Consider the following 20824-nt stretch of genomic DNA (forward strand, 5'->3'; position numbering starts at 1 on the left):
TGACGTAGCTTTGTAACGTCGTCGTTAAGAATGCGTTAAACTTAAGCTTTTTGTTGTTGCGGTCCTTGTATAATTATATTTGCTTAGACCTGGTGTTGATATGTTTGAATGGTGCAACAATTACAACATGTGCTAACAGAGATGTGTACACTGCCTGTAGGATTCGCATTTAAATTTGCGGTGGTAAAATATTTTGTGTTGTAAGAGCAATAGGTTTTTTTACTTAGAGAGGCCTCTTTATGAAAGGCAAGTCGCATGTGCATAGTTTTACTAGGCAAGCCACTTCCAACACAAATGTTGCACGCGCGGGACAATAGGGCGCAGCAGGGATGCCAGCAGCCGCCTCGTCGCGACGCGAGCTGGACAAAGCAAGCGAATATGAACGAATTCTGTATGAAAGTTTTTCTGCTGCTAGATGGCTGTCGTTAGCTACAAAGTGCTAAAACGCAATATTTCAGGTTTTTACCCCCCAAGCAAAGGCCCCTGGGAGTGCAGCCTCATAAACTTTTACAAAGCACCTACATACCACTCTACGCCATGTCTGAAAATTTGAAGGTTCTACGATGTCTACTTTTTCTATAAAGCTTCGGACAAAAGTCGGTCTGAAACAAACCATAGGAAACCATAGGAAACCATAGGAAACCAAAAAAGAATAACGGCAAAAACAAGATATGTCCCGAAAATAAATTTTCGGCCCATATAATAATTTGAGTCTTTGGTGTCAGACTTTTTCAAAAATTTGTGACTGCCAATGTTTTAGGCCATATTAGTCAAACTCAAAATTATGAAATATATGTGTACTTAAAGGCTATATTTATTTATGAAATCACTCACATGACAGGATTTCATGCTAAAAATATTTCACTAGGACTTGCTGAATAAAAAGGCAACTTCTACTTAAGACTACTTTGGCTGGATTGGCGTAAGTATTTTTACTATTGTCATAAATAAAAAAAATTACCCTTTTTTTTAAAATAAACTAATGCCTATACTTTTGCATGTTTAGGAAAAATTAAAGTGACTCTGTTTACAAGACATTTTGCTTGTAAATTGCCTTAGAACAATGCGCCTGACATTATCTCTACTAAATAGGGCTTATCCCAAGAGTTCTTTCAGAAGACCAATGCAAGGAAGAGGTATAGGGAAAAAGAAGCCCGTGATTCACTGGTCTTTATCACTTGGTGAGCTGGATGAGGAGAAGGAAGTACATGGACGAACTGTTCCAGCTCGAGATCGCGTTCCTCTTATCATGGTTCCAGATTTGGAAGATTTTGATCTGAAGCCATATATGACCTACAGGGCAGAATCCACAACCGAACCGCCCATGGAGGCCAAAGACTTTTTCAACATTTTTTATGCTCCTGGAATTGAAGCAAAATATAATGAAGTTCATTTGGAAAATATTCCAGAACAGGGTGCACCTACAAAATCTTTTTCTGAAAAACTTGGTTCAATTTTTTCGCGCAAAACAAAATCAGAATGATTGTTAGACTTACGTTACTTGTACAATTTGAAACCTGTTCTTTCAAGGCTTAGTTATCTTGTGCCAGTCATACTTTTCTTGAATGTGTAAATTATGTTATTTTCCATTTGCAGATTGTTTACCAAAAAAACGTAGGATGGATGGAGATCCCTTTGACTCACTTTCTGTTATAGAGAGTAAAGTATTGGCTGAGGGGTATGTAATGGGATTTGCTGCTGGTCAGAAGATTGGCTACACAGAGGGTCTGTCGCTTGGAAAATCCAAAGGTGAAATCCTTGCAAACGAATTAGGGTCATACTATGGATTTTGTCTTTGTGCAATGCACAACTTCTCCAATAGGACACAGACTATGAGAAGCTATGATAAACTGAAGAAATTGCTATGTAGCTTTATAAAAGATGTTGAAATTGTTTTAAACAAAAAACAATTTAACTTGCCTGCTGTTTATGATGAAATGGTTGAATTTCGATCAAAATTTAAAAATATCCAATCCTTGTTATGCATTAAATTAGATGACAAGTCTGTTCCTGTAAGCATGTCATTTTAATTTTATTTGGTCGAACACAATAATAGTTGTACTCCATGATTTTGTTCTAAGAATCATATCAATATATTGTGTTGTTGGAGTATCCTTGTGAAGAATATTTTTTTATGTAGAAAAATCACTATTTTATATTGAATTGCGCCGTTGAAATTATGATTCGTTTCAAATCATAGCATTTTAGATGTCATTTTTAGTTCATGTTTAACAGTATTTTATCAAAGTGGTTAATACACCTGAATATGGCTTCCATAAACCCTTGCAGACAGCTGGCCTCGCCGCTGTTAAAATGCCTTCGTGGCACACAGCGCCCAGTTGCCAAATGCTGCTACTCTTATATTGGACGTGAGAGGGTAGTCCCCGTGGGTTCTCAAGCGGACACACGCTCCGATATTTTCAAGGAAAACTACGAGAGTATGTCAAGAGTGGTGGATGACCTCAAGGCCAAAGTAGTTAAGATATCGTTAGGTGGTGACGACAGAGCTCGAAAAAGGCATCTGTCAAAAGGCAAAATGCTGCCTCGTGATCGCATTCAGAAGTTGTTGGATCCTGGGACTGCCTTTCTAGAGTTTTCGCAGCTTGCCGGCTACAAACTATATGGTGATGAGGAAGTGCCTGCCGGGGGTATAATCAGTGGAATTGGAAGGTAACTGTTTGTCTTTTGTGTTACCATAGTTTTTGTAAGGTTCTGATTGGCGTTCCAAGCATTCAACATTAAGAAAGCCCTAAAAAAATTTCATTCTATTTTTTTTTACAGGTTTTGAAAGCCAATAACTTTCTGTAGCCCACAAAATCACTATTTTTTTATTTACATATATAAAACCTTTAGAAACCAATTTTTTATCTTGTTTTTACAAATTGTTATTTTTTTACATTTAACCTACTTTCTAGCAAAAAGTGCTCAAATAACACTGGTCAACAAATTTTAACTTTTTTTTCTAAACGAAATTGTGAGTATTTCATCTTAGATGTATTTTTCGCGCTGATTTCGAATATACCTTTAGTTTTTCTCTAGCACGTTACATTTTTTAAAAATCGTCAAATATAAATTTTCCGAAAAAAATGCATTAAAAACAATGAACAACTGTGATAAATGGCTCATTAAAACGTCTGACATAAAACTTTTTGATACACATAACTCAAGTCATCACCATAAAACTTCTTTGATGGAATTTTTCAACTATTTCCCCCCTATGCTAATCTAAGCAGATCATCAACACCGAACAGAAAATAATGCAATTTGCATTTCCTAAAAAGTTAGCACTATGCCAGCCAAGCGTGTAATTTAACATTTTTACAATGTGCATCCTTTGATTATTTATTAATATTTTGTTCCATCAAGATTCCTTTCGATTTACTTAGATTAGTAGTGAAAACTCTTTGTAGAGAATTGCTAAACATAGAGCTCCATTTTTTTAATCCTTGAGCAAGAAAATTTTCTAAGAGGCGCAACGTTTGTGATTTCAGCCACTTTTTCAGCCACGGTTATTATAGGCTCATAGTCAGTATGGTAGCACAACTGTTGTAGCAAAAGTACCAACTACTGTAGGCTGTCTGAGTTTTATTTCTGTTATGTATTCAGGGTGGCCTTAAGCACTCGCCCGCTCGCCAATGCAAGTGCAAATCGCTCCGGGCGAGTGCCGATTGACACCCACTCGTCCGACTGGCGAGTGGCTTCGGCGAGAAATTTAATTAGTTGGTGTAGGACAACTTGTGTTAAGCACCACTACTAAGCGAAATATTACTTAGCGCCAGTTATTTCCCTAAAAACTAAGACGCAAATACATTCAACACTACACAAATAATAAGGTTAATCGAAGTCACGTTTGAAGCTCGTAATAAACACTCTTTGTCCCGTTTAAAAAAATTGTTTACCGGCAAACAATCAAAGACGTCATTGCTGCAGTGGCAAATAGTTATAAGGTTTATCGTTTAACTTGAACATTGTTAATTTTTAAATGTTTAACCCAGTCGTTAAAGCCTTTGGAAAAGTTTATTGGACTTGCGATGTACCCAGGATAATAGTTCAACTTTTTAGTATTTATTTAATTGTTTGTATTACGAAATTAAGAGCAATTGCTACAGTTTTTGCTAACAATAAGTTTCAATGCAAATGTTATAATAATATTTGTAAGCAGTGTTTTTTCTGTTTTGAGGGACCGAAACCTCCACTGAACACTACGATATTTGAAAATATTGCCTACTTGTGTAACTACAAACTATAGTGTTAGGCGAATGTGGCGTTTTGTTTATGGCATGAAACAACCTGCCTTAAAACGTCCTTCAAGCACAGAAAACCAGAATACCAAAATCAAGAAAGCGCGAGGATTTTTAGAAAAATGGAAAACAGGCAGGCTGTGGCTACTAAATTGTCAGTGTTATTTTTTTCACTAAAGATTGTTAAAAATATTTCGCTAAAACATTGTCTTTAGCAGAAACTACTTTATGGGTCATTAATTTGTTCATCCGTGCTTGGAAATAAACAACCAGACTTTTATAAAAAACTACTGTTTACGTATAAAAAACACAAAACAGAATAACGATAACCCAAGAAATGACCGTGCTAGGCAAAAATTTGCAGACGGCATGCCAACAAATTTGGCGAGTGTCATTTCGTCCGGGCGAGTGCCGATTGATTGCCGCTCGCCCAGCTAGCGAGTGTAAATTTTTGCTTAGGAACAACCCTGGTATTAATACTACATGAATCTCAAGCAAGTGATTTTATTTTAATCATAATACAAGCAGTTCTGACTTTTCTTTTGAAAAAACAACCTGCATTTACAGTAAGGCTGTTTAAATCTATTTCGCTTTCGTTTTGTTCTTATTAACTCTATCCAATCTTAAACTTTATCTGGGAGAATTCATGACTTTTATGAGGAGAAAGTGAAACACGCATTGGGGCATTATGTGGTATATGCCTCCTTGCTAAATCTAACAGCTTAAGTACAATTGTGCAACTTAATGATATCTGAAGTGATTCATTGCTTGTCGTTGGTCACTTTAAATAAAAAGTATATGTAACAACATTTCTGATTAAAATCTGGCATTACCTAACCGTACGTTTATTCATTTTGATTTTTTTTTGCTGTAGTGCTACGAGAATGACTATTAATGTGCCCCTCAGTAGGTTGTGTACCCCGGCCTAAAAGCAGTGGTGTTGCTCACCCTAAAAGAAAGTGACAACCAAAACAAAGGGTCTTCAGCGGAACCCATTTGTGCATTTTGTACACGATTTTTCTGTGCAAATTGTTTTTCAAAACAAAAGCTCTTCAACAGTTTTCTGTGCAAAATTTTTCATCTTTTGTTGTCCAATGTTTCCATAGCCTACATAGGTTTCCTTCTTTCTTTAGGGAGAATGACACTCGGCACTTGTGTGTAGAATTTTATCTTTGAATGTTCGATTTATTCGTAGCAGGTTTATGAGCATGACACTGGATCACAAGTGTGTCTAAAACCAAGTAAACATCTTGGATAAATAACCTGAATAAAATGTCTCACTCTAATTCCTTTTTTGGGGGCTCTAAAGTTTGGTTACTTTCATTTATATTCAGAGTGTCACTCAGTCGGTTTTGATGTAAAATACCCCCAACCTCTGCTTGTTTATTTAGAATTGGTGGAAGGGAGTGTGTGATTGTTGCCAATGACGCAACAGTAAAAGGTGGTGCCTACTACCCAATCACCGTCACCAAGCATTTGCGCGCCCAGGACATAGCACGTGAGAACAACCTACCCTGTGTCTACCTGGTTGATTCGGGTGGGGCCAATCTGCCACGTCAGGCTGACGTTTTTCCTGATCGGAACCACTTTGGTCGGATCTTTTACAACCAGGCTACCATGTCCGCTTCCGGATTGTCGCAGGTATAACAGAAGTCCAATCACATTGATAAGTTGCCGACCTCTTGGCTGTGTACTTCAAACTTTTGGGAGTGTGCGTTTCAATATGAAAATCTAGGTTTTAATGTCACATTTTCGTAACGAAAACAATAATTTTAGAAAAAGTGGTGAAGTATAATTTATGGGTTTAATGAAGACATTTGAAATTTAGTTCACACCTTGTTTGTAATTAAGGGGCTCCTCCAACCTTAAAGGTATAAGTATATTTGTGCCTTTCGAAGGTTAGCATTTCTGTTCATAAAAACAGTCGGCGCTCTTTCACTATTGTATGTGAAAAGTTATGCAAAAAAAAAATAATAATAATACCGCATACCACAACGCATATTGTTCGGGTTAGCGTTTGGGTGAGGTGGATCAAGTAATATTATGTTTATTATTAATAATAACTTGACCCACCCTCAACCAAACGCTAACCCTAACCCAAACAATATGTGTTGTGGTATGCGGCATTTGAAGAAAATAATTTTTTTATTAATTTTTACGTACAATAGTGAAAGAGCGCCAAACAGTCATTATGTTATGCACTATTCAAATTATATTATACTGAAAATGTTTGACATGTGTAAATCGTGTCCCTAAAAAGCTTCTAAAAATCACACACTTGTATTCGCCAAACCCAATTTGTTTCGCCAAAACAATCAATAAAGCTGCTATATTTTCTGCCCTAACCACTAAACTGAAACTTCTGAATTAAATCAACAGAAAGAAAAGTAATATTTTTCGTTTTTTTTTTTTTTTGAAAACAGCGTTGTAATTTTTCCGTTTTTAGCGCTTTTTGATTTGTATAAAGGAAACGTCAACAGCTAGTGTACAGCTGTATTTTTAGGTTACATTTATGTTGATCAACAGCAATTTACGTTAAAAGTTCGTTGCCAGATCGCGGTCGTAATGGGATCTTGTACGGCTGGTGGCGCCTACGTTCCGGCGATGTCGGACGAGAGTATTATTGTTCGCAAGCAAGGCACCATATTTCTCGGAGGACCTCCATTGGTTCAAGCAGCGACTGGTGGGTTTGTATTGGTTATACATATGCCATTTCAATGCGGTGGCTTTAAATTTTAATCAAACTTGTTTTGAGTATGTCTTGTCCGAATAGTCCGATATTTCACAAGAGCTATACACGATAGCTTTGTTAACACGGCCTTTAACGTTATTCTCTTAACAAATCTTTTTTTACCAGAGCAATGACGTTGTTTATTTGGTGTCTGATAAGACGTCCGTATTTTTGCTTGATAGGTGTATCGGTATGGGAAATCTTGACTTTTGCCAGACCATTTGACAGGCCGAAAGGTTTTTTGTTTGTGTTGTTTTTCGACGAAGTTAACTATTTAAAACCTACATACTAGATAGTCACTATTGACTTACCTTTAAAATAGTGAATTATCCCAAGGAGTTGTATTTCATATTTTTTAACCTATATACAAAAAAACGCAAAAAAAAATCTGCCAACTGTTAATTCGGTTAAAAACAATACATGACTTGGCACAGTAGTTTTCCCAACAGTTATTTGTATTATTTTCGAAGGCGAAGTTGTATCGGCCGAAGATTTGGGGGGCGCGGACCTCCATTGTGCTCGCTCGGGTGTGACCGACCACTACGCGAAAGATGACGCACACGCACTTCACCTCGCCAGGACAATCGTCGAGAATCTTAACACCAGGAAAGAGATGGACGTGTGCGTGGACAAGGTTGAAGTGAGTGCTGGGTGCGTCCAATGATAATAAGTTTAGTGCCAACTGCGCTAACATCACTTTTAAGTTGGCCTTGCGATATATAGTATAAAGATCAAGTCATGTGGCGCCTAAGAAAAGTTGAGGTATGCAATAGCCAAAACAACAAAAAAGTTTACATTTCAAATATTTGTTTGGCTTCTTGAAGTCCTTTTTGGTTATAGCAAAGAAAGTGATAGAAAGCACGATTGGATGAACTACTCACTACAACCTTTCGTAGACTCTTGCATGTTAGTCGGTAGAGCAGTTTTTATTAATCTTTTATACTCCACTGTGCAACTACAAACCTCTAAAAACGTGATGGCGCACCTTGTCAATGAAACAAATGCGATTTTTTTTTCAGTATATCGGCGGACCAATGAGCTGAGCCAAAAGCGAAATTACAAAATAATTGAAATTGTTTATAATATTTTAGAATATTTTTAAATAGTACATTTGCACGCGCCGCATTTGGCGGACACCGATTGAGAATCGCTGTGGAAGAGCAATGTTACTGCACGTGGCCAGTATGGCAGAATGCTGGCGACTTGTCGGCCAAATAATCAGCCATTGGTGCCAGAAAAATCCTAAAAAAAATATTAATTTTCTGCCAGGCTGCCCATTGCCTTCTGTATGACTTCCACTTGAGTACCCGACTACCCCTATTTTTAGTACTGGTTATTGCATTTGTCGGGTGCGATATCTAAATTATGCGTGTACAAAAAGTTACTATAGATTAGAAGTATATTTAAAGTTAATAGTGTGATTAACGTTTTTTGTTTTGTTCTACATGTTTATTTGTCATTTAAGAGGTAAAATTTTAGTTTGAAATACTATTGTTTAACAAGGATTAGTTTGTAAAACTTATGTATGTTGATGTATGCATTACTTATTCCGTGCAACATATTGCGCATTGCTCAAGGACGTGTATGCCATAGTTACCATTTTTTCTGTCGCGTAGGAGCCGCTATACGACAGCAAAGAGCTGTATGGCATCGTTGGAACCAATCTGCTGAGATTGTTTGACGTCCGTGAAGTCATAGCGCGAGTTGTGGACGGCAGCAGGTAACTAGAACATTGTCAAGTAATTTACCGTCGTCAATTTAAACCTACTATTTTTGGTATTTTTTCTCATTCGAACGACTATGCATGTTTTGTCGAACATTTCGTTGAACTTTAAATGACATTATCTTGCTTGTGACTAACTAGAATTACACGGTTTTGATTAATAAAAAGATTTTTAAACAGTCTGACGGGCTAGTAAATTATGCCAGGTCACAACGACTTTACTGAGTTATTTGATGCGTGAAATTTAAAGTATTTAATCAAATGTAAAATTGTTCTTCCGGCAAAGTTTTATTAACCGACGTTTCGACCACATTTTGGGGCAATCTGCTTTAGGGCAATATTATTGCAACCACAGGCGAAAAATATATATTTACCAAACAAACAATAAAGGAAAAAACACAATGGACCACGTTCTAAACCACGGGGCGAGAAAAACGAGATAAACACCCAATAACCGAACAATGCGAAAAAAACAGACTGTAGCTTTCTAAAGCCCGCTACTGCACAGAAAGTGATACCAAGGTGCAAGAAAAGTGTCTTGCCCAATGTTCATTGTGTTGGCATGCTCATTGCTCATGTATCGGCCATGATTCTAGAATCTAGAAAGACCCGGCAGTGGTAGTCTACCTCTCGAGTCAAAATTCACGAACATTGAAAGGCGATGTTATGACTTTGGCTGGTCGCATGACTGGCTAACGATGACTTTATTTTATCTCATTGACGGACATCACACTTGTGTTCTTTTCTTCTATTATTGAATGAACGCCCTGTTTCAACAATATATATAGCATAACATTCAGCACAGGGTATACAATATGATATAGACTACACCCTTTGTGCCGAATATATTTACAGGGTCTTTGGGTCGCGAAAGCAGCCTACTCAGAGTTTGGTATATGAAGTTATGGCTACTGACATTCCAAAATCCCGTAAAATTCGCTAGATAACCTCCGATATATTTGGAATGTAGGGTACCACTAAACCCTTCGTTTATTCCGGGATTATTTATTCATCCATTCGGGTTACCCATTTCGGCGTAGGACTGTGTAAACTCGCATCATTTTGCGTTCAAGGTCTGCTGGCTCGCTTGCAAGGCGTCTAGTTAGTTTCGTTAAAAATATTTCATATATGAAAAAAATAACCAATGCAAGAATAATAGTTTGTTTGTTCATAAAATTATTGGCACTTGGCTGTATTTGACCTGTTATTTCTTTAAACAATAAGTTGTCATAACTTGATGGCAATAGAATATTTCGCATTCGAGTCCCATAAGTCTCGAGTGCTTGGTTTAATCTAGCTTCATGCGAAACACGCAAATAAGCCTCCCTCTGTAAATCAAGATTCGACGAGTTCAAAAAAATGTACGGCGACACCCTGGTGTGCGGCTTCGCGCGCATCTTCGGCATCCCAGTCGGTATTGTCGGCAACAATGGCGTGCTCTTCTCGGAGTCGGCGCTCAAAGCTACACACTTCATCGAGCTATGCTGCCAGCGCAAGATTCCGCTCATTTTCCTGCAGAACATCACTGGTGAGTGACGATCGCGTAACACAGCCTGCGTGTTGTTGTTTCGAACATTCCTCTTGAGCGACCCGCCGTTGCGTGACCGTTCGCGTTGTGGTGATACCGTCGAAGGTCGTGTTGCACTGTTACACTTTAACCCACCTAAGAGCCGAATTTTACTGGTCTTTTGTTTTAGAAGACGCCCTAATTTTATGTTAGCTCACGTAAATGAAAGAATAAAGGTAGCTGAACCATGAAATAACAAAATCAAAAAGCAACAGTTTTTCTTTTCAAACCTAAAAACTTAAAATCTATATCTGTCAAACGTTTAATGAGATTTTGATAATGGCAAAAACGCGATTACTTTACAAGCGTACACTTTACTTTTATTCTGTAAACCTTAGGTATAGTAGATAGCTTTGCCATAAAATTTTCCTTCGGTTTCTGGGATCTATGTGCATGGACGCCAAGTTATGGCTCGTGTCCTTAGAGTGCTCCACACACCCCTAATAGAATCTTGTGGTGCTCAGCCCGACTTTAACAACGGTCATTTTACCTGTTAAATACGGTATATTTTAGTTGATGTGTGCGATTTTGGAACCTCATATTTCCTCTTAAATCACTATAAGATTCCCCTTAAATCACTATAAGAGTGCTGACTGACAACATTCTCTACAGTTCTCTGAAATTTTTACGGTTCGCTACTTCTCTTTTTATTTTGCCGAACATCTTTGCAGTATGAAGTCCGCCAATTATAATTAAAATACAAAAAAAATCTAGCTGAAACTTGGGAAGCGGCTTAATTTAATCATTTATTTTAATAGCGTGTCGCATTTGTCTTGCTTAGAACAGTTAAGTATCATTGGTTTGTTATAAAGTTTTCGCGATTAGGAAAAACAAAGTGGGACAATCCTATTTATATTATACATATTTGGTTGTCTTTGAATGAACTGGGCGAATTTTATGATACTTGTGAGCTGCCAAGATTTTCGGAAAATATTTTTGCACCGAAATACAGTGATTCGTGAAATTGTTTTCGGTCATGTTTAAAAAACGTACTATCATGCAAAAATGCGCAAAGACCTACATTATATCACGATTATTAATTTAGTATATAGATCAGATCATATTTTGCTCTTTTGGGTTATAACTTCGTCTTTTTAACTAAAAAAAACGCTCGCCAAACAAATAAAATAGTACCGTTAGTAGTTTGTGTTATTATTCATGAAAGTTTATAGTGATACTGATATTATATTACGCTTGTTAAAGTTACCACCATTTTAGTCCGCATATATAATCACCACATCAGCGGGCATTTTGACCTGCAAAACAGAAAAATCGACGCCTATGTTTGTGTCTTAACGTTACCCAGTTCGACATTGATCTTTGGTAGATAATTCCAGGGCTGGGGAGCCACCGTAAAATAGCATTAGCTCCGGCTCCAGCTCCGGAGCCATCAGGCAATTATTAAATGGCTCCGGCTCCAGCTCCGGAGTCGTAAAACTCAATCCTTTGGCTCCGGCTCCAGCTCCGGAGTATTAAAACTCACATCCTTTGGCTCCGGCTCCAGCTCCGGAGCCATCAAACACACACCCAATGACTCCGGCTCCAGCTCCGGTACCACCAGTCACTTATTCAATGGCAAGTTTGAAAAATTGCTTTTGACTAACTAACGTTGGAGATGGAACAAATATAATTTCTTAGCTTTAGCACCACAAATTGAAAAATGGCTCCAGCTCCACAAAAATAATAAAAAGGGCTCCAGCTCCACAAAAATAATAAAAATGGCTCCGGCTCCGGCTCCGGCTCCAGCTCCACAAAAATAATAACAATGGCTCCGGCTCCGGCTCTGGCTCCAGAGAAAATGCTTAGCTCCGGGTTCCAGCTCCGGCTCCCCAGCCCTGGATAATTCAGCGGTTTAGGTGGCTGGATCTCTCAGAAGTATGCGCAAACATTCTTGCAAATTTTCCACTTTGTCAAATAACCATGTAATCTGATCAAAGGATAAAACCCTCGGCACCTAATGATAACCGGCTAGGGTTTAAAAAAACGTTTCGAAATACTTTCTTGGCCGTAGGTTGGTACTGGGTAACCCCATGCTGCTATGGCAAATAGATGCAAAGCGTGTAAAAAGTTTCTTGAGGTGTATTGCCTAAATAAAGGGGGACAAAAAATATGCTTAATGGAAATTAAATGCAAAGCATTTCAAATAGATACAAACTAAGGTTAGAAAGCATTTATCAAAAAAATGAAACGCCGAAAAGAGGCCTAATTAAATTGAATGCAAAACAACAGGCTATTTGATGAAACGACCCCTCAGCTTGAGTTCGCGTCGACTTTAAAAAGCGATAAAACTCTTCTCGCATGACAGGCTTCATGGTTGGCAAGGACGCGGAGGCGGGCGGGATCGCTAAGGACGGCGCCAAGATGGTGACGGCGGTCGCTTGCGCCCAGGTGCCCAAGATAACCGTCATCATCGGTGGTTCGTACGGCGCCGGCAACTACGGCATGTGCGGACGAGCGTACAGCCCCAGGTATGGAGGTTTTTTAATTTGTTCGATACACCACAGCTTTAGTTACAACTTATTGTACAAAAATGCTTTTACTTGTTTAGCTTGCAACACTCTAATAAAAATAAAATAAAAATCACGGCACACTTTCTACAAAACAATAGTATCAATAGTATCATAAGTTTACAATAACCCTTAGCACGCGGAAACGCAATTGTTAGATATCTCAAAAATTATTGTTGTTCTGATGAATAATGTGTATTCAACTTGTATATACCCTAGAACCTTGTTTTTTTATCTAATACACACTTTTGACTTGAGTAAGCTTAAGAAACAGAAATGTGTTTTTGCATCCCACTACATTAAAATGTTTAGATATGGAATAAGACATGTAAAGCAACAATAAAACGCAGAATTATATGTCATAACACAGTATTAAAACAATAAAATAAGTAAAAACTAAATTGATATCTACAACGTAATAAGGCCCAAACTCTTGGGGCTGAGACCTCACACCAATCGGTTAAGCAGTGTTTCTTAACCTTTTTTTACTTGGTGACGCACCTAGATTTATTATATAGGTTTTATAGTTGTATATCTTTAAAGTGACTTCCAGCCTTTGAGACTTAAAACGTTATTTTGTCCATTAAAGTCTTAATCCGAATAATTTTGACTTATTTTGACATGTTTTGTCCTTTCGCTCGCGGCGCACCTAGCAGCCTATTACGGCGCAGCGGTTGAGAAACGCTTGGTTACAGTATTGCATTTGACAATTAACCGTTTTTTCTTAGATTCTTATACATGTGGCCGAACGCTCGTATATCGGTGATGGGCGGCGAGCAAGCAGCTACAGTGCTTGCTACCATTACCAAAGAGCAGAGAATCAGGGAGGGAAAGCAGTTTACTGAAGAGGAAGAAAGAAGACTTAAAGAGCCTATCATTAAGAGGTTCGTCAATCAGTCATTAGTTCGTTTTCCATCTTTGGGCGCGACAGCCGCTGCCTATTGAGCCGTGTCGACGCCGATCGGTGGTTTGCGATCGAGACAAGCAATTGTGCGTCGCTGGTGTACCGGCAAACATTTTCGAATATGCAGTATTTGACGGCAGTACTGTATTATAGCAAGCACCTGTGTAAACGGTGTTTTTTTGTTAAATGCTCAAATTAAACACGTTTACACTGTAAAGTACGCTTTATCTCGAGAATCATCCTTTTTCCTTTATTCTATCATATATGCCATTTTCACAGAGAACACTGATTTAAAAGTAAACGTGATTTAACAGAGAATATATCTCACCATATATTTACATTTCATTGCAAAAGTTTTCGCACGGGTCTCACCAAACCAAAAAGCGATTGTCAATTGTTGCTCAATAAATTGATGGTTAAAAAATACTTTACCAAGGGTAGGAGAGCCAGCAGGCCTACATCTACGCCGTCATGCTTGATACATCTTGCTTACAGGTTTGAGACCGAGGGCCACCCCTACTTTGCCAGCGCACGTCTCTGGGACGACGGCGTCATCGACCCAGCCGACACCCGGACGGTGCTGGGGCTCAGTCTGAGTGCCTCCCTCAACGCCCCCATCCCTAAGACGCGTTTTGGTATCTTCCGAATGTAACCGACAGGCCCAAATGAGGCTGACGTTGTTTCTACCTAATTATTTATTTGATCAAGACGCAGCTTTCGACTGTTGCTTACCAATTATTAGATGAACTCTATTCCGGCGTCTTCACTTTTGGCGAATCGTGTCGTTTTAATATAGGGTCGAAAAGTCCTTTACACGTTTTAGACATCTCGTACACGTTTAGTATATTTGTGCTTTATGATGTGCTGGTCTGTTATCCAAACTTCGAATATTTTTTTTTTGTTTTATCTTTTTATTTTGGGATCCTGTAGTGTAGTTATTGGCCTAGCACATTTCGTTTGATCTTTTGCAACACTATATATGTATTTGGTTTTAGTTTAGTATTTGCAAAAAAATAATATTTAAACACTTTTTAAAAACTTAACATGGGGGCGGCTAGAAATCGTCGAATTTATTGCCTATATCGCCACTTATCAAATCGTGCTTTTTATGAATAGCTGTGTCGGACAACAACTTTATTATACTGATAAAAACTTGTAGTGATGGTCAAATCGTTAGATTTTTTTTTGCCCATTATGTTAATACCGTTTCGTAATAGTTTAAGTTTTGTAATAGTTCAATTAAAACGTCATTTGGATCAATGGAGCTATAGCCTGTTTGCTAATTGGTCGTTCATATAACACCCGTCTTCTTTCACTCGACTCGAACTTTTTGATTTGGGCTGTGCTGTGCTGTGTCAGCATTTCCTTGTCTTTGTGAAGATCGCGTTTCCTATTTGCCCGGAATGCACCGCACTTGAAAAGACGAGAATCAAGACCACTGTTTTGTGTGGAACTCGTGTTTGAAATTTATTTTGCCAGCCAAAACATAATTTAGTTAAAAATTTCCAATCACTTTAAAGTACTATTTAATTGTATAGTATAGTAGTGCTAAAAAAGTAAGTTTTCTATTATCAGGATTTTAAAACTCTTCCGAACGGTTCAACAAACGTTCACAATTTAAGCAACAAAACATGGCCCCGTTGTAAGAACGCGTGAAGTCCACTGACGTTCTGATGCAAATGTGAAACATAAAGCGTAATATCAGCCGAGTGGCTCCGTTTGTCATGACGTGCACAAAAAACGTTCTTGGAAACGGTTATCTTTAAAACCAATGTAATCGTGTAGCCAGATCGTGTTTTTGAGGAAAAATGTGTTCTTGAGCAGTTTATTTTTATCAGCACTATAGGTCAAGTCAAGCTTAACGAAACAGCAATCTAAATGAGACTTTATACAAACGAGAATTTGCTAGTCATTGTCTTGTTTGTGGTAATAGCGTAGCGTTAGATCCTTAGCTTCAAATACATTTGATAGTTTTGAACTTGGCAAAAACGTTTTATCACTTCACAGTTGCCTTGTTATGTTTGTTTTGTTTACATGCTGTGATCTTTTAATCGGGGCGCCTTGTCGAAATCTTACCAAACCACATTCTTTAATACATGTCTAAGCTTTCAGGTGAAGCGGAAACTGTGACTTTTACGGCCAGTATTTTGCATTGCGTTGATTTACTTAATCGTATAGGGCTCTATTTCTAGTTTGCAGACACTTCACTTTACAGAGACGTAATGCAGAAGCGGGTTAATCGGTAAACTGCAGTCTCGAGACGGCATTATTATATGGGCCGAAAATTTATTTTCGGGACATATCTTGTTTTTGCCGCTATTCTTTTTTGGTTTCCTATGGTTTCCTATGGTTTGTTTCAGACCGAGTTTTGTCCGAAGCTTTATAGAAAAAGTAGACATCGCAGAACCTTCAAATTTTCAGACATGGCGTAGAGTGGTATGTAGGTGCTTTGTAAAAGTTTATGAGGCTGCACTCCCAGGGGCCTTTGCTTGGGGGGTAAAAACCTGAAATATTGCGTTTTAGCACTTTGTAGCTAACGACAGCCATCTAGCAGCAGAAAAACTTTCATACAGAATTCGTTCATATTCGCTTGCTTTGTCCAGCTCGCGTCGCGACGAGGCGGCTGCTGGCATCCCTGCTGCGCCCTATTGTCCCGCGCGTGCAACATTTGTGTTGGAAGTGGCTTGCCTAGTAAAACTATGCACATGCGACTTGCCTTTCGTAAAGAGGCCTCTCTAAGTAAAAAAACCTATTGCTCTTACAACACAAAATATTTTACCACCGCAAATTTAAATGCGAATCCTACAGGCAGTGTACACATCTCTGTTAGCACATGTTGTAATTGTTGCACCATTCAAACATATCAACACCAGGTCTACGCAAATATAATTATACAAGGGCCGCAACAACAAAAAGCTTAAGTTTAACGCATTCTTAACGACGACGTTACAAAGCTACGTCATAACATGGCGTCATAAATAAATAAATCTTGCGTTTATTGGATTTAAATTGGCAAAACTTTCAATATAAAACGTGGCTTATTAGGCACATAAACGTGTTTGCATATTGCTCAAAACTACAGATTTAAACTCTGTTTCAACAGTGATTGCTCAGACCAAGGCATGGTAAAAATTTACACAGTAAAAGTTGGAAAAAGTATAGCAAACCATAGACGTTAAATCATTTAGAGAGAATGAAAATATTGACTTTTTAAACATGCTAGCTGACCAAAATGTAATAACATGGCCGTAAGCATTATCTACGTAAATTTTTATTGATCAAATGTATGTTTCGATCATTTGCCAAAATCTACGCCATATTTGAACCCCCTTCGCTTCAAAGCCATAAGTTATTATATTATTATACACAACTTATAATTGTGTGTAGATATGTTGGATTGGAGTAACATACAGAACAGGTGCAAATAGCAAATATTCTCCAAATACGATGTTTCCAATATTCTCCAAATCGTATTTCATCGTATTGTCGCGGTAATACACAAAGAGGTAAGGCCGTGAATAAAGTTTCACCCACCGTACAATTAACGGAGGGAAGCATTTCGAGTAGGGATGTTCAAGGCAGAATATCGGCGACACATTTATAATGCTTGCTTTAAATGCGGCGTCAGCATTTTTTGGGGCGACCAATTACTTCGCGATAAGCTTCGCCTAATAATTAAGTGTCAATAGGGTGTATTTACCGCCGCAAGTTTAAATGCGAAATCTTAAGGCAGTCTACGCCTCTCTGTTAGCACCTGTTGTGCATCTTGCTCCGACCAGCATACCAACATCAGGCCTAAACTTATCTAGCAAAACTTTCGATTTAATAGTTTGCGTATTAGGCACGTAATAGTGTTTTTCATATTGTTTGAAACGACAGATTTAAAGCCTGTTTTAACAGTGATTGCTCGGACCAAGCTATGGTAAAAAATTACCTAGTGAAAGTTTGCAAAAGTATAGCAAACCATAGGCGTTAAACCATTTTTAGTCTTTAAGAGAATGATAATATTTGATTTTCAAACACGTAAGCTGGTCAAAATTTAATAAAATAGCCATATGCATTATCTAAGTAAATTCTATTTATCAAATATATGTTTCGATTATTCCCCAAATTCTACGCCATATTTGAACCCCTTTCGCATCAAAGGCATATTTTAAGTGGGGAAGTTTTCGGCCCATATCTGTTTTTGCTTGCAGAAACAAGTTAAGGAAAATGAAAAACAAAATATATAATATAAAGTACACAATACAAAATATTAAAAGAAAAATTAAAAAAAAAAAAAATTAAAATAAAGTAAAAATTGAAAATAAACACTAAGCCCTGAAAATATATCCCCTGACAAAATATACAACAACCGCACCCCCGTCTAGTTAAGTTTATGCATTTAGCTATCCTCCGTAGAAACTTGATACCATAACGACATAATTGAAGGGGCGATTAGTGTTTTCCATGCATTTCTTTTTAATGCAAATTGATGGTATCGATACGGTATGATGATATTTGGTAGATTTTAAAATGCAAAATATTGCTCTCGGGTTACTCTTGGCTGAAGTATTGTGTAAACTTGTTTGCTTAACTGTGAGAAATATAATGCGTAGTTTTAGCATAAGCACTCCAATGTAAAAGTAAAGATTAACTTCTCGGAATGCAAAACACGAAGTTTTATCAAATTATCATTTTAGCTAGGTTTTAATAAATTGGAAAAGGACGGCCAAAAGATTTACCTTTTATGAAAAAAGATTAGACCCCTTTTCGGGTGTTCACAGTAGTCGTACACAACTGATAATGCAAAGAATGTTTCTGAACGTCAATATTTCCATAGCTTTAAAATATCGCGCAAGTTTTTGCATAAATTATTTTTTTGTTTTGCATAAATAATTTTTAAATTGGTGAAATCGCCAAAATTTGAAATCTGACTTATTTTGTGGTTTATTATGTTGAGATTTCACGGTTCTGTCTTTCTAATCAACTCAGACATCTACTTACAGTGTGCCCTCATAAATTCGTCGTGCTGATAGCAGAAACATTGCACAGACGCGTGTCGACGGATGCAATACAAAAACCCACAAGCCATATGCTTTTAGAAAACAGAATGTTGTTTAATGTCGGCCCGCCAAAAAAATGAGTTTTCCGCATTTGTTCACATCTCTACGTGGTGTCCAATCTACGTGTTTGCCAGATCAACCGTGGCGTGTATAAACTTCCTAGTAAAGCCCAAGAACAAACAGTCTTACGAAACTTGCTGTTGTCCAGTCATGCAAAGACCATCGAGTTGAATAGATTCCACGCAAAGCACGAATCTTTTTGGGTTAAGTTAGCAAAAATGTGATTTGAACTAGACCTTTAAACTCTAGATGTAAAGTCATATTGAAAAACGCAAAATATTTGCAAAAAATATTTGTTAAGTTTAAGAGATATATAGGAGAGTGAGATGATACTTGAGGCTGAAAAGGTTGATTTTGTCGATCAACGTAGGTTATGTAGTAAACTGTTTTATGGTTTATATCTCCATTAGATTCAGCCTGCTGTCCGCCATGCTGCGTTACGATTTCTGTACTCTTAAAGTGGGCTTGACCAGTTATGGGCGATAACAAAACTCTATTTGACATTTAATGATGATGAGAAGTCGAATTTTTACCGAAAGCATTTTTAAAAATACTTTCAGTCGGTCTTTACATCGCCAGTTTATTGAAAACTGTACGGCAATAATATCTGGTTAAATAAATATCAGGTTAAATGGAAAAATTACGTAAATGTATTTAAATCGAAGTAACAAGTATTCAACGATGTTATAATGTTTGTTTTGTCTTAGACCTCATCATTTTGTAGAGATCATTTTGATGTACCTATTCAGATTAGGTAGACCACATGTTTTAGTAGGCCTATATCCGTTGGTTATTTGTTGTCTGCAGTTAAGTAAGTAAGTAAGTAATGTTTATTTTTCCGTTAGCGCTTAAATTAAAATACACAAGTAAGCTATGACAAAAAACAAATTTACGCGCGATACGGCCGGAGCAGCGAAGGGTCCAATGGACCTTCCAGTCAGCTGCACGGTAAAGGTAAAGGTAAAATTAAATTAACTTAAAATAAGGGAAAACTTTTTAACAAATATATAAATAGAGCACATAAAAACAGTTAATATTTATTTGTAAAAATAGTGTTTTGTTTTTCTTCATAATTACCTTTAGAGCAGGGTTTCCCAACCGGTGGGTTGCGAAGCATTTCTAAATGTTACTGTTTTCTATTAGATCGGGAAATTATTGCATTATCATTACGTAACATTTATGCAACATTGCAACAATGTAACAAATACGATTGTACGTAGCAATCCAATATGCAAGCTCATGTTTCGCCTTGATAGTAAATTGCATGTGTAGCCTATACATTGTTTATTTTCTCACTAATTTGTTCGTCATTCGTTTGGTTATATATTTCATTGTAGGTCGCACAATCAAACTTGCATTAAAAGTGGTTTGCGAAGTGAAAAAGGTTGGGCAGCACTGCTTTCGAGCGTTTTATGAAGCATAATTTATTTCAAACAAGCAGGAATCTTTTTTAGGTTTTAAAACATTGGTCCATAGGCAAAATAAATTTTTATCAGTTACCCCAACCCTATCTACATCTTCTATTGAGCAAATGATAATTTAAGTTCGGTTTTTAAATACAAATATCTAGTATTACTGTAAACGCGGAATATGTTGAGTTATAGGTAAACAAAAGACAACCACTAAACTGCGCAGCCTTTACGCCATACCAATTTGTGGGTTGTACCGCTACAACAGCGTACCGGATGACAAAGTCGATGCTCACTCTTAGCTCATAAGCGAACTGTAGGAAAAAGGGAATGACAGAGCAACTTTATACACACCGCATTGGCTCGCGTCTAAACAGGTCGCATGTCCTCCGGAAGCAGCAACAAGTACGGGATGCTTGTTCACAGTTTTGTGTATTTTAAGAATAGCGTTGTGCAGCGTATTTTTACATAGCGGAAATAGTGCTAACTTTTTTACTTTTGTACCCGCATTGCAGTGCGAACTGTAAACCATTTTGCGTGGGCTAATCCTAGTTGAATTTAAAACCTCGAATTGAGTCTAAATTTTATGAGTTTAGAAGGATACTTTGAATCATTTTGTAAAAACAACGGAATCTTT

At 37.5% G+C, this 20824-nt stretch overlaps 2 protein-coding genes across 2 annotated transcripts; both read left to right on the forward strand.

Moving 5' to 3' along the window:
- Nucleotides 1-1011: 1011 nt before the first annotated feature.
- LOC146164099 (large ribosomal subunit protein mL41-like) lies at nt 1012-1597 on the forward strand. The gene has a single exon (XM_083380427.1). It carries the CDS (start codon nt 1064-1066, stop codon nt 1481-1483), a length of 420 nt encoding a protein of 139 aa, XP_083236553.1. The 5' UTR covers nt 1012-1063; the 3' UTR covers nt 1484-1597.
- A 442-nt stretch (nt 1598-2039) lies between these two features.
- On the forward strand, nt 2040-15402 carry LOC146164100 (methylcrotonoyl-CoA carboxylase beta chain, mitochondrial-like). Its single transcript, XM_083380426.1, has 9 exons — nt 2040-2670; nt 5633-5882; nt 6795-6924; nt 7443-7612; nt 8589-8692; nt 10036-10223; nt 12568-12730; nt 13498-13653; nt 14169-15402. Exons 1-9 carry the CDS (start codon nt 2225-2227, stop codon nt 14323-14325), a joined length of 1764 nt encoding a protein of 587 aa, XP_083236552.1. The 5' UTR covers nt 2040-2224; the 3' UTR covers nt 14326-15402.
- The last annotated feature ends 5422 nt before the right edge of the window (nt 15403-20824 follow it).

Source organism: Ascidiella aspersa, chromosome 2 (assembly GCF_963924565.1).
Source record: "Ascidiella aspersa chromosome 2, kaAscAspe10.2, whole genome shotgun sequence".
NCBI classification, from domain to species: domain Eukaryota; kingdom Metazoa; phylum Chordata; class Ascidiacea; order Phlebobranchia; family Ascidiidae; genus Ascidiella; species Ascidiella aspersa.